The sequence below is a fragment of the Schistocerca cancellata genome, chromosome 2 (genome assembly GCF_023864275.1).
Source record: "Schistocerca cancellata isolate TAMUIC-IGC-003103 chromosome 2, iqSchCanc2.1, whole genome shotgun sequence".
Classification (NCBI taxonomy): domain Eukaryota; kingdom Metazoa; phylum Arthropoda; class Insecta; order Orthoptera; family Acrididae; genus Schistocerca; species Schistocerca cancellata.
In genome coordinates, this window is record NC_064627.1 from 355,463,263 (window position 1) to 355,478,395 (window position 15,133).

General features: G+C 41.0%; 1 protein-coding gene across 1 annotated transcript in view; it reads right to left on the reverse strand.

The window, feature by feature from the left end:
• Window positions 1-2,586: 2,586 nt before the first annotated feature.
• The window catches only part of LOC126154050 (kelch-like protein 10), a 199,706-nt gene continuing 187,159 nt past the window's right edge, over window positions 2,587-15,133 (reverse strand). Inside the window, exons 11-12 of the mRNA XM_049916111.1 lie at window positions 12,180-12,328; window positions 2,587-2,752 (exon numbers count right to left, since the gene is read on the reverse strand). Of these exons, the coding sequence (XP_049772068.1) occupies window positions 2,587-2,752; window positions 12,180-12,328 (315 nt within the window). The remainder of the gene's footprint in view (window positions 2,753-12,179; window positions 12,329-15,133) is intronic.

Here is a 15,133-nt window from a genome sequence, read left to right on the forward strand (position 1 = left end):
GTCTCTATTTGTAGTCGAGTCACGATCAGACATACAAGCCATGTTTGGTTAGCAGTGTGTTCAAATTCAGATCACGAACTAAAACTTATGTCATTTAATGGGTATGATAAGACTTCTGAAGTATTGCTTAATTTACAAGAGTTAGGGACTGTTTTATCGCGGTATTAGTTTACATCTGGACTGACTGTCATAATGAGCCATGTTCTCTATTGGTCTCTTGTGGTAGCCATTGCGTAGAGTCAAACGATTGTACCCCAGAGGGTTCAGTGCAGCTGCGATATAGCTTTGCTATGTTGGTTGTATACAGTCGGGTTACACATTGGAATTGAGCAGTGGCTCACTTTTTGTACTGTCAAGTGTACAGCCCCAAAAAATTGATTATTCCAGAGAACGAGCTTCACAAATTAAGCAATAACATGTTGGCCCACCTCTGGCTCTTATGTAAGCAGTTATTTGACATGGCATTTATTGACAGATTGTTGGACGTCGTCTTGAGTGATATTGTGCCTCATTCTATTCAGTTGGCGAGTTAGATCGTCAAAATCCGGAGCTGGTTTCCGGGCCCTGTCTGTAATGCTCCAAGCGTTCTCACTTGTAGAGAGATCCGGCGACCTTGCTGGAATGGTGTGATTCGACAAGGACAAGAACTTTAGCCGTGTGCAGGAGGGAATTATCTTGCTTAAATGTAAGTTCAGGTTAGCTTGAGATTAAGGGCAACAAAACAGGGCGTAGGATACCGTCGGCATTCCGCTGTGGTATAAATGTGCTGCAAGTGATAACCAAAGGGGCCGTGACCTGAAAAGAAATGGCACCCCACTCCATCACTCGACAACCTTGTTGGGATCCCAGTGCTTCCCAGGGTGTCTCCAGACTTTTTCTGTCTTTGAGTGTATGTCTTACGAACTCTACGTCTAATTTGTTGAGACAATTTTCTTGATCTGTTTTCTCTACTGTGTGATTTTGCACTTGAAAACAACAATGACCTCGGAACCTTCCGATCGTGAATCAAAGCAGTTCCCCCTTCAATAAACTACTAGCTTGCAGGAAGAATTCTTTCATTTCAGTTATTCTCTGCATCACACATTCGAATATCGAGTGTATTTGTATTGAGACACCGAGCGAGGTGGTCAAGTGGTTAGCAGACTGGCTTCGCACTCGGGAGAGTGACGATTCAGCAAATCTCTTTTGAAAGCGCTCGACCGAATTCCTTTCCCATCCATGAAACAATCCGAGCTTGGACTCCGTCTGTAATGATATCGATGTCGACTGAAAATTAATCCGAATCTTCCTTCCTTCCTTCTATTGAGAGATGATCACATACATACAATGAACTTTTTTAAGACGTGGTAATGAACTTTTTTATGATGTAGTAATTACTCAGTCAAAGCGAACTCAGAAACCGTAGTAGGATATTTTAATTTACCGACGCTTCGAAGTTGACTCGTTCCATTGTGGAAGCAATCTACGTCACTGCATATCCTTAACACAGCGTCTTCGTCACTATAACTTATAAATAAAAGGTGCATCACGTTTCCGTATTAAAGTACTGCACATTCGACATATGAAATGCTGTAGAACTGTCAGAACATTGTAATAAAAAGTAAATATTTTAATCTTCAAACAGGCCGTCATGTTGTCACTCATACTCGTTTGGCTTTCAGCTAAATACCTATATCAAGAGAGCTAAAAAAATTATTAATATGTTAAGATGTACTGGATCGCTCTTGATAAGATTTTCATTCTAATGTGAAATAAATATCACGAAGAATTATATAATATTACAGTTTTGCATAGCCGTTTAACGAAAACGGAGTTATGCTACGTAGTCAGCGTGTGGATAGCCAGTCGATCTGTGCAACAGACGATTAATTCTACTGCTACAATTCTGAGACGCCCAAAAAAATAACTGGACTTGGAGTCTAACCTTGTGAATGACATGAGATAGCGCAGACGTTTGGATAGCATGAAATCTATTAACATTCGCAAGTGTGTGTGGCAAAACGCAGTCTGTTTTATTTCAATAGCGGGTGTCAGTACGGAAAAATATTTCAGAGACAAGTGAGTTAGATGCCCACAAGCTAAATCCCGGTACTGATTACTGAGCATGGGGGCAACATGGTTTCTGCTGATGGGATGACACTGCGTAGTTACCACCGACTTCCTCGAAACTGGTACTTCAGGCGTTCAAAGTATCACGTGGATTTTTGCGAAGAGTGCTTGTCAGTATTGTGCCATAAGGACTACAATCGAATGTAATGAAAGGAGACACCGAAATCTCTGCCAGCACCTAGCTTACTACTTTCATTGAACACAGATGATGTCGCCAACTATAACATCCCAACCAGCTTAGTGGATCACTATCAACAGTCACGTGGGCAGGTTTGGACCACTGACTTTAGTTCTCTTGATACGAAAAGGTGGCGATAATTTTATTTTATACCAGCAGCATTCATATCGATCGGACGTATGCAGGTGACTGAGGTATCAGTTTCTTGACGTTGTTGCCTAATATTTTTTGAATTTTCTTATTAAATAATTTTACACAACAGACAATACACACTAAAGGAATGTTTGACAGAAATGAGATTACTGTCCACTTGGTTTCTTGTCCATCTTCCGCTGGGCAGCGACTCTGGTCCCTTCTATCGCCGCCGCCAGCGGAGACACGCGAGCTGATCTCGTCAGTGCTGCCAACCACAGGAACAGCCGGTTCTGCAGACTGCGGTGCCTTCTGCGGCCGCTCTCAGCCACCCTGTGGAAACGTGAACATCTCATCATGGTCGAATGGCTCAGATGAAACTGCAGGGCTTCTTAGAACAAAACCTTTTTCTTCGGAATAAGTCCTTCACTTCACACCTTGACACAAGTTATTGACTCATGAAAAATTTCTGCCGCACTTTGACACGATTCAAGACCGATGCTCTTACCAACGCATGCAGGGAAAGATCTCCCTCAAACCTTTAGTCTACCAGTATTGGACTTGCACAAGATCGTGGATCGCTCCTAGGATACCCCACTCAAAAATACTTTTACTCATTTCCTTGTGTTGCTAAGATAGCTATAAATTTGAGTTCTTCGATTGGCATGGTTTTGCTGAAGACATAGATAGTCTGGAGTGCTTTAGGTGGTGTCATGAGCTTTGCAACCCGTAACTTCAACATGGTTTTTACGACCACAGATACACTAGGAACAATTTATACGAAAGGCAGGTGAATCGGTAGATATGATATATATGTACAGACAAATGAATCATCACAATTTGGGAAAAACTAAACGATTCATTCAAGAGAAAGAGCTTCAGAAATTAAACAAGTTACTAACGGGTTGGTCTACAAGCTGTTACTCGGCTTAGCACTGATTGACAAAGTTTCTGGTTGTTCTCCTGAGTGATATCGTGCCAAATTCTGCCCAACTGGCGCGTTAGATCGCCAACGTCCGGAATTTGTTTGGGGAACCTACCCATAATGCTCCAAATGTTATTAATTGAGGAGAGATCCGGCTACCTTGTTGGTCAAGGCAGGGCTTGGTAAGCACGGAGATAAGAAGCAGAAACTGTCACCGTGTGTGAGTGGACATTATCTTGCTGCAATGTAAGCCCAGGATGACTTGCCATGAAGGGCAAGACATTGCAGTCTTGGTGTTATCACAAGCCTTGTAGGCTACGAAACTGATGCCCACAACTAGACATCAGGTTTCTCTGTCGTTTTTATAGTTGTGCTGGTTAAGGAGGGGGGGGGGGGTACGAGGGGGAGGGGGAGTGGATATCAGTGGAAGACGTATCAAAGGCTCCATTTTATCATTTCTAAATATTGCACTCAAGAGACTGCACCCATTAATTACGTGAACGTTACTTTGTTGCCAACTGAGTGTATTGCTCAGATATTCTTGAATGTACAGATTGGTTATAATTAAGCTTTCGCTAGCTGAGAGGTCCCCACGACAGACTAGTGATCATAGTTAATAAAACTTGGTAGAAACATTTGTAAGGACATGCGAAAGAGATAACGAATAAAATACTGAAAGAAACACATTTTAATTTACACAGAAGATGGAACATTGTCAAACACGTACCATGTTTACGATCCACGCTACAAAAGTTGCTCAATGTGACTACGATTTGTATCCATGGCAGCCTGGAACCAGACTAGAGATTGCTCTACAGCTGCCCGAAAGAACGGTGGACAATGGAATGTTCATCTGTCGTGACAGAGCTCGTGCACTGCTTGAACAACGCACATTGCATCCAGCATACTCAGCCATGCCAACAGTAATTTCAACAATTCGTGGCGCAATTGACCGTCAGCCTCTCGCAGGAGGAATTCGCAAATCTGTTAAGTCGAACTTTCTAATCATGTTCTTCCACCCTGGAGTGGATATAGGACCTCTCCGTTTACCTTTAATGTGTGGATAATCGCGAAGAGCAGCAGCACTTTGGCTGTTGTATTGACAAACAGCTCTGCGCGTAAAGCCCTGCCCACATTGTCCAGACTATGTTTGTATGCAACTGTAACACACACTGATGCTTGTGTTTCGACCCTGCGCCACCTACCAGTATTGGCGCCTAACGGTAAGCCACGGCACTAGCATTACTAACAGTGCAAAGCCTGTAGCACACCCTCTGAACATCGTTCCTATAAAGCTTAGTACCCATGCTGCAAATAGTTTTCCGTCTACTCTGGATCAAGTAGTGAACGTTTAATTACAACCACCCTGCACTCGTACCCTATCTGGTCTCTCGTTAACTCATGTGACCATTGGAGATGCTTCAAGTGTCCAACGGCGACGTTCCAGCTCCCTTGTTAATCTGCGTGCACTGCGAGACGCAGTGGGGAAAGGTAGAGCTCGCCAAAATAACGTCGCATCGGCATAGAAGCGCATTCTCGTCTCTAGTGTTGAGCGATTCCAGCCAGTTGTTCTAGTGAGGAGACTGTCTTAGTTGATTGTCGCTTGCCGATCTGCACACATCAAGCGCTCTCGTTGCTATATCTTTATATATCTTTATTACATACCATAGTACCACGGTCTTCGAGCACCGTAGATGCAGGGGCATTCTTCGTCATCAATCATGTGTGACTATATGCAATACCATTAATTTTTTTGTAGGAAAAGTCAAACGTGGAAATAAGAACTCACTAAGAACTGTGCTTGAGAGGCTTACAGAAACAGTTAGCTCTCCCAATCGCTCAGTGAAAAGAATAAAGAAGGAGGTGTGAAAAATAGCTACGAGTACTTTTCAAGGTTTCACTATTTCAGAATAACGTAAAAGGAGAAGTTTTTCAGATAATATAGCTAATCAGTCTATCAGAGAACTGACACATAATGTCCAAGTGGCATCTTCTTTATCCTACTTTGTTATAACTGTAACAAGCAATATTGTCCGCTAAGCTACGTATTTTATTCCCTTGTTTTGTGAAATTTCTTTCTGGTATCATATAGTGTATCGTGTTTTGCTCTGGTTCATCCGTCGTTTATTCTTTTTCGGTACTCTATGCAGAAACTATTAACTTCGAATGTTTGTATTTGTCCAATTATTGGTCGTACTGACATAACCTGTTAATAGCTGTAATACCTTACAAGTTTTACGAAATATACATTTGCGCTAAGATAGGTAGAAATCTAACGTTTGTGCTTTAGGTGCGGAACAGCACCTTCAATACCATGTTGTGGACGCTCACAACAGAGGCCTCACCACACTACCGCACAATCTCCACAGCTATGCAGCAAGCTATTTTGAGCACCCTGTATGTGTGGGGTCGCAGCGTGTGTATACCACAACAACCATGTGGTTCTGCTCGGTGTTACTGTTCACCGTTTATTATTTTCCAGCGTTGATTTGCGACACAGTGTTACGACTGTTCGTTGTTACAATCCACTATAAGCGATGGTGACCGTTGTCATCAACATGTTTCTGGTTCCAGATCGTAGCGCCTTTCCCTGAACGAAGGTACTCTCTGTATGCCGTTGTCATGGTGGTACGTGATAAGCCCAGTACCAGCACGACCTCTGAAACTGTCTCTTGCGTCGGGCATACAACTTGTGGCAGCGTTCGTATGCGCTGAAGTCATTCACATTGTTCATCCCGTGCTTGAACGACACATCGACGGCCATTACAAGCTCTGGTGCCCTCTAAGTCTTTTGCCTTCTCCCGCTCCTTCTGTGGGGTTGACATTTTTATAAGGACTGAGGCGGTACGCGACCGGATGCCGTTCCTGAAGCCACCATTCCCTCCTGTACAAAATTTGTGTCCACCGAACGTCTGCGTCTAGAGTACATCATTTTTCATGTGTAAGAACATTTTCTAAATGTATGTGTAGCTTTTATCTGAAGCGGGGCGTGGATCCCATCCCGGTATTTACCTACATGGATTTGTGAAATCGCCTATACTCTACAGACAGGCTCGGTACAAAGTTTGAAACGTAGAGTAACTTGCAAGTATCTCACAAGGGGATGTCACGACGTTTGGAACGCAGATTTACTGCAAACTTCGCACACTCGTAGTACTCCATGACGACAACGAAATGTGTAACCAGTAACGCGTACTTCTCAAAGTGTTATTGAGAAAATCGCAAGATAATTTAGGTCGTCAAATATATACCTGTGCGTGGCCATTTTTACCATGAAGTGGCGGTAGCCGAGTGGTTACCATTCAAGCCCCGTAATCGCTGGACCGATGAATCGAGTCCCATTCATCAGTTTTTTTTAATTTCTAACAAAGTAATTTTCTTTACTGTTTATATTACAATTGATATAATGGGAAAAATACGTGTAATCGGATGAACTTTTATTAAATTTACAGTGTTATTTGGCAGTCTACAAATTTTTATTATCACAAATAACATAATATTGATAACTATCGACTAGTAAACGACCAAACGCATAAAGTGATACTGAAAATGTATGCTTGTCCGTGTCTTCAGAACTGTTCGTATTTAATCAAAAGATAACGAGAAATTGCTTCTCGTGAAGACGCTATTAAAATACAGTCGATACTGCATGATCAATTATCGGCGCCGATATTTAAGGAAATGCTGCGTTATGCATTGTTTACTTCCAGGCAATCGTCTGAAAGAGAGATTTTGAAAATGTTAGTGAGGTCTGTTTTTCCAAGGAAAACCTCAAAAGACCTTGCATATGCGGAAAAATAGCATTTATTAAGCTGGTGTCGTTTAACTTTGTTTTCCATGTTTTTACGAAAAATACCATCCTGAAACTTGTAATGTCGAAAGCGACCATTAACTGTATAGCTTTCGAAAGCAGTCTGTGCCGATCAAAACTTGGAGGTAACAAGTCGTTTAGGGCTCCTTCCAGGGATAAGGGATTTCTCAAATCACGGACAAGCATACGTTTCCGGTATCACTTTATGCGTTTGGTCGTTTACTAGTCGATAGTTGTGAATATTATATTATTTGTGATAGTAAAAATTTGTAGACCGCCAAATAAAATTATAAATTTAATAAAAGTTTATCCGATTACATGTATTTACCTCATTATATCAATTGTAATATAAATAGTAAAGAAAATTACAGTGTTAGAAATCTTTAAAAAACTGACGAACTGGACTCGATCCATCGCTCCAGTGATTTCGGGGCTTGAACGCTAACCACTCGGCTGCCGCCGCTTCGTGATAAAAATGGTCACGTACAGGTATATATTTGACGACCTAAATTATCTTGCGATTTTCTCAATAACACTTTGAGAAGTACGCGTTACTGCTTACACATTTTGTTGCCCTCATGGAGTACTACGAGTGTGCGAAGTTTGTAGTAAATCCGCGTTCCAAACATCGTGACATCCCGTTGTCAGATCTTCAACTACATTACCACTTTGATAAACTGTTGCAGAGTAGTGCAGACAAAGTACGTTCTTCGGCAAAAGACATCTACTAGTATCAAATACAGGCCACAATTTGAGAAAAATGGATGATAACGTACGTTCATAGTACGCCATTGTATGGACGTGAGTCTGGACAGTAAGAAAAACGGAAAAGTAGAGAACTGACGAGGCAGAGATGTTTTACAGACAGATGCTGAAAATGAACCACACTGACATGAAATGAGAACGTTATCCGCAGAATCGGCGAGGAAAGAAATGTATGGAAAATACCAACTGAAAGAAGGAACAGGATTATACGACCAGGGAGTAACTTTCATGGCACTAGAGGGCATAGAAGGCCAAAAATAGTAGGAGGAAACTGATTGGAATATACAGGGTGGTCCATTGATAGTGACCGAGCCAAATAGCTCACTAAATAAGCCTCAAACGAAAAAAATACAAAGAACGAAATTCATCTAGCTTGAAGGAGGAAACCACATTGCGCTATGGTTGGCCCACTAGATTTAAAAAACCTACCTGTTACCAACTGTTCGTCTAAAATTGTAAGGCATATGTTTGTGACTATTACAGCGCCATCAATCACAAAGCGAAAAAAGTGGTCCAACTAAAACATTCATATTTCTTTACGTACGACACGAATATGTAATAAAAAATGGGGGTTCCTATTTTAAAAAACGCAGTTGATATGCGTTTGACCTATGGCAGCGCCATCTAGCGGGCCAACCATAGCGCCATGTGGTTTCCCCCTTCAAGCTTGACAAGTTTCGTTCTTTGTAGTTTGACACTTATTTCGTGAGATATTTGGCCCGGTCACGATCAATCGACCACGCTGTATATAAAAATATTTGGTTGTAATTGCCTCTCTGAAATGTCGAGACATGTCAGGAGAAAGGAAACTGATGGGATGAATCAAACCAGTCAAGGACTGATGATCCCCTTCACTCCCTCCTCCCCCCCCCCCCCAAAAAAAAGTTGCAAGATTATTTGGTGTGCCACCATACTGTGGACCTATATGGGAAAGGAGAAACCAGTCGGGTGTTCAAAAGGCCAGATTGGTGTGTGCTAATTCATTTCTGCTCTGGCTAACAAGAAAATAGTCTTGTCTTACGAAATCTGTTTTTTTTTTTTTTTCACTGGTAGTCAGTCACCTTTGCAAAAATTCAGTCTACAGAGTTTCAGCCGCCGTTCTGAACCGTAAGTAACTCAAAATTAATTATGAAGTACATTTTTCGATGGGTTTCCGCGCATGAAATTACCTGGGATGAAGCCTGAATTCTCGCGTTGCACGACAGGGTACTCTCTTATCGATGTTGCCATACGATGCGTGCGCTTAATTACCGACTGAAAGCGATCTAAACTTAATTCGACACTCATAGGGAAATACAAAGTATATTTTATCCATAGTGTTCTCTCCAAATTGTTGTGGAGTATACACAAATGAATGTAGTATTTCCTACACGTTAAATTAATCTTATATCTCATAAATAAGGACAAAAGTAAGTCTGTTTAGCAATCCCTTGACTGGGCTATTGGCTGACTACAGGTAGAGTGCAGCCTTCCTTCGGCGGGGCGCTGAGAGGGGGGAGCGTGTCGAGCCCATAGCCCCAGCCGTCTTTTACCCCCTGCAAAGATTCCCGGTACTCATTTGAATGCAACATGACTGAACCTGGGGTCATTCCACGAGGCTAGAACGAGGAAAAATGTCCACTCCTATCCAGGATTAAATGTGGTCCTTCCACGGCCAGAGTCTACTGCTTTACCAGCTAGATCAACACGCCCAGATTTCTTGTAATTATCGCAAGGAAATTAAATATTGATACAATGCTCCAACCGTACATTATTTTGTGCACCACAAATACAAATTAATGAAGATATTAACTGCCCTTCGTTCATTCAATACCCCAGCGCTCTTTCTTAGACAAGAAAATATCAGTTCATTGGCCGACCGGCGTGGCCGAGAGGTTATAGGCACTTCAGTCTCGAACCGCGTGGGCGCTACGGTCGCAGGTTCGAATCCTGCCTCGGGTATGGATGTGTGTGATGTCCTCAGGTTAGGTAGGTTTAAGTAGTTCTAAGTTCTAGGGGATTGGTGACCTCAGAAGTTAAGTCCCATAGTGCTCAGAGCCATTTGAACCATATTACTTCAATATTTTCTTTCGGAAAGAGCTGTATGTTAAATGTGTCACTGTCAATCGCAGATTTTTCATGAAAATAATTATCTTCAGTTGCTTACGGCAGTGAACTTACACTCTGTCTGATCGAGTTTTTAAGTCATTACTGACCAACTGCTTAAACTATTTAAACGTTCGTTTAAGAACTCATCTAGAATTTCGTTGCACACATCACAATCTTCACGACTATTTCCTGTTGACGGATTCGGTTGGTATCTGTTGTACTCTTCCACAGCAAGTAGCTAAACATTTATGTGATTCCTCATGGCCTGTACAGTGGAACTGAATGTATAGAATAATTTTTGGAACCCGAATTACGTTTCTAACGATGTTTTTGCAAACTTTTACCAGAAAGTAAACGAAAGACCTGCAAAAAATTAATGTTAACCTCTATTTTTAACAAAGCCTTGATTAAAAACTTCAATTGTCGCTGCACCATGACAAAACGGCCATATTTTCCCAATCATGGGCGGTATCCTCTGTGTAAAAACGAATAGTGAATCCAGGGGTATCCATCTTTAGTTACAAGCACCAAGCCAGGAATATGCGACCTTGTGATTTTTTTAGCCGACTTCCAGGATGTATCGGCAGCTGAAATTTGGCATGGGGATTTTAAGTGACGCTAACTAATGGTGGTAAAAAAATCATGGCGAATTTCGACATGATAAGTCGTATGTATAAAACAGGCGAAATACCCTCAGACTTCAAGAAGAATATAATAATTCCAATCCCAAAGAAAGCAGTGTTGACAGATGTGAAAATTACCGAACTATCAGTTTAATAAGTCACAGCTGCAAAATACTAACGCGAATTCTTTACAGACGAATGGAAAAACTGGTAGAAGCCGACCTCGGGAAAGATCAGTTTGGATTTCGTAGAAATGTTGGAACACTTGAGGCAATACTGACCCTACGACTTATCTTAGAAGCTAGATTAAGGAAGGGCAAACCTACGTTTCTAGCATTTGTAGACTTAGAGAAAGCTTTTGACAATGTTGACTGGAATACTCTCTTTCAAATTATGAAGGTGGCAGGGGTAAAATACAGGGGGCGAAAGGCTATTTACAATTTGTACAGAAACCAGATGGTAGTTATAAGGGTCGAGGTGTATGAAAAGGAAGCAGTGGTTGGGAAGGGAGTGAGACAGGGTTGTAGTCTCTCCGCGATGTTATTCAATCTGTATATTGAGCAAGCAGTGAAGGAAACAAAGGAAAAATTCGGAGTAGGTATTAAAATCCATGGAGAAGAAATAAAAATTTTGAGGTTCACCGATGACATTGTAATTCTGTCAGAGACAGCAAAGGACTTGGAAGAGCAGTTGAACGGAATGGATAGTGCCTTGAAAGGAGGATATAAGATGAACATCAACAAAAGCAAAACGAGGATAATGGAATGTAGTCGAGTTAGCTCGGTTGATGCTGAGGGAATTAGATTAGGAAATAAGACGCTTAAAGTAGTAAAGGAGTTTTGCTATTTGGGGAGCAAAATAACTGATGATGGTCGAAGTAGAGAGGATATAAAATGTAGACTGGCAATGGGGAGGAAAGCGTTTCTGAAGAAGAGAAATTTGTTAACATCGAGTATAGATTTAAGTGTCAGGAAGTCATTTCTGAAAGTATTTGTATGGAGTGTAGCCATGTATGGAAGTGAAACATGGACGATAAATAGTTTGGACAAGAAGAGAATAGATGCTTTTGAAATGTCGTGCTACAGAATAATGCTGAAGATTAGATGGGTAGATCACATAAGTAATGAGGAAGTACTGAATAGGATTGGGGAGAAGAGAAGTTTGTGGTACAACTTGACTAGAAGAAGGGATAGGTTGGTAGGACATGTTCTGAGGCATCAATGGATCACCAATTTAGTATTGGAAGGCAGTGTGGAGGGTAAAAATCGTAGAGGGAGACCAAGAGATGAATACACTAAGCAGATTCAGAAGGATGTAGGTTGCGGTAGGTACTGGGAGATGAAGAAGCTTGCACGGGATAGAGTAGCATGGAGAGCTGCATCAAACCAGTCTCAGGACTGAAGACCACAACAACAACACAAGTCGTACAATTTCCTTGTACGTAAAGTACCCCATTTGATGTCCTAGGGCTATAGACGTCTCACTATATGAGCGAGTCTGGAACTTCGCTACTGTGTATAAACCAGTTTGTCTAATGGAAGCGCTGACCTGCGCAGCACGGCGCTACTCTCGTGCTCCCTGGCGTGGGACCGCAGCACGGCGTCGATGACCGCAGCCGCTGTGAAGACGTCCAGCGTGTCGGCTGCGGCAGCCTCCTTCACAGACGCCAGGGCGTCCCTCAGCGCTTCCTCCGGCATCTGCAACAGCCGGCAGACTGCACGAGGAGCTCCCCTGCACGACGTTTCCTTTGGGCTTTATTTTAATATCTTCATTGTCTCAATTGGTTTTTTGCCTTCCTGTAAATTTCTGTCTTGTATTAAGCCAATTTACGAGAACAACTACTTGATCGAGTCGACCACTAGTGGCACTTGTGTCTAGCGCAGCGCCCCTAGCGTATTATTCCTGTACTGCAATGGAAGCTTACGAACTGCTCTGCCCTCTTCATACTAAAGCAGTACGTGCAGTTCTCATAAAAACTCAAAAATATTCATTGAAAGTTAGGAAACTTCCGTGATTCATGAAGTACAAAATATTACGAGAGTGGTCAGTACGCAGCTACGTCCATCCCCTAGCAGGTATTCTTTTAAATTCTTTTTATCGTCACGTTCTTATTTGGTCGTTATCTCATCTGGCTGTCTGTTCAGTATAAATTCTGCAGTTGATTTTAGCGCTCATAATGAGCTAGAGACTTCAAATTTTTAAAAAAGGTCGGAATTAGGAGACAATGCAATATTAACTCCCTTGTATGGTGTATGGCGGAGGGTGGTGTGTGTACCAATTCCATTTCTCTCTTTACCTGTTCCAGTCGTGAATGAGCCATGGGAAGAACGACTGCCGTGTGAGCTCGAATGTTGCTGATTTTTACCTTCAAGGTCTTTTCGCAAGATATACATAGAAGGAAGCAAAATATTAGCTGAGTCACGTGAAGTGAACTCCGCTGTTATCTCATCAAGATGTTTGAAATCGATTGAAAAATTTCACGCACGAGACTAATAATCAGAAAATAATTATTAAAATAAAAATGAATTTTAATATACCAAGTTTTTAAGCCCCATACAGATTCCTAATCCCACAGTAGGTGGCCCTGAAAATTTGTGATCATGAATTTTTAACAGTCAAGAAATTATGTTTTACATTTAAAACGGAAAACATGGGGGACATGTAACTTAACTGATGCCTGAATAGTTCACCTCCTTACTATTACACTGCTTAATAACTAATGCATGAATAGTTCCTCTCCTTACCGTTGTCTGTTGCATGTCACCACATTTTTCGTTTTAAATATTAGAAATATTTCCATAGCTGTTAAAATCACTATTATAAATTTATATGGGGACACCAGTCTGTACGGTGCTAGGAGACATCACTTTGTACTAATCAACCAAATTTAAAAATTGGTAATCTAAAAATCAATTTATTTAAAACTTACATTTATTTTTAAACAGAAACGTTAACTAACAAAACCTGAATTATATTTTTAGTACAATTGTCAATACAATAATATTAAATAAAATACCTTTTTATTTCTACTGATTTAACTGTATTAGTATGTATATACTTTTTAATAATAAGGCATTTTGCATGTTTCTATCAAATTTTAATTTACTTTCATCTAATTAGTAATTAAAAATAGAGACCATGTTACCTTTTATTAAAAAAGTACGATACCATATCTTTTAACTGACATTACAATTTGATAATAAATATAAATTTAAATAAAAGTTTAAAAAATTGGTACTTACAGAACTGAACCAGAGACCTTATGATTATCTGACATTGACACTAGGTAGTCAGCTATTGGTGACCCTTATAATCATATAGAAGTATTTTGTACTTACTAACATTCTGAAATTTTCTTATCTCCAAAAACGATTTTTTTTCTGATTAGTGTTTTATTCAAAGGGCAATTCCGTAAGATACCCTTGTGAAACTGGCTTGCCACAAGTGTATGTTTTCACGAGACGGCCCGCATCTCGTGGTCGTGCGGTAGCGTTCTCGCTTCCCACGCCCGGGTTCCCGGGTTCGATTCCCGGCGGGGTCAGGGATTTTCTCTGCCTCGTGATGGCTGGGTGTTGTGTGCTGTCCTTAGGTTAGTTAGGTTTAAGTAGTTCTAAGTTCTAGGGGACTGATGACCATAGATGTTAAGTCCCATAGTGCTCAGAGCCATTTGAACCATTTTTTCACGAGACGGCGCTAAAATCGCAAGTCTGCAGAGAGATGTGAGCTGTGCAATTTTGCACCCACATTTTTTAGTGAAGAACGATTCATATTGGACGTCGGTAGAAAGAAAGGGAACGTCACAGTCAGTTGGTATTTTGCTCACACTAGTCAAAACGTCAATATAACGATACATCACTTAGTCCGGTACTGAATGGTGAACGGAAAGGTTATGGGGGTCTGTTCGCCTTACTAAAAGTCGGAATACAGCAACAGCATTAAAGAACCCAGCTGTGATAGTAGAGTGTCAATAACCAAAGTAAAATTCTCGATGGATGTTTCAAAGGCCTTATGGTAACTTTTCACACTCACAACTAGAAGAATAGGAAATGTGTCTCTCACACACTTCAAAACTTTATTTACTCCCTGAAATATATGCATACAAACACACCACACAGCATTTGTAAGGCTGTACATGACTATCATTTCTACCTTGTTATCTATATGTTAAGAATCGTCATAGAACTGTATTTCTAAAAACCTTGTTATCTATTTCAGTTCTTATTGATACACAGTTTAGACGTACTCTACGTTCAGGTGTCTTTTTCCTTTTTTTATTCCAGGTATCTGATCTCTACTCCGGTGGCACACTCGTAGAAAAAACGTTAAGTCCTCATGCAGCCTGCAGTGTGTCACAGAAACAAACCAAAGGATAAAATGATGTTTTTAACAATGTCTTTAGGAACAGACATTGGTGAAGATCTTGTAGTTGTACTAAATTTATGAAATTTGTTACTAACTGCGAATCGTTGTGATATTAGCTGCGTAAGGTACGAAGTTAGTAC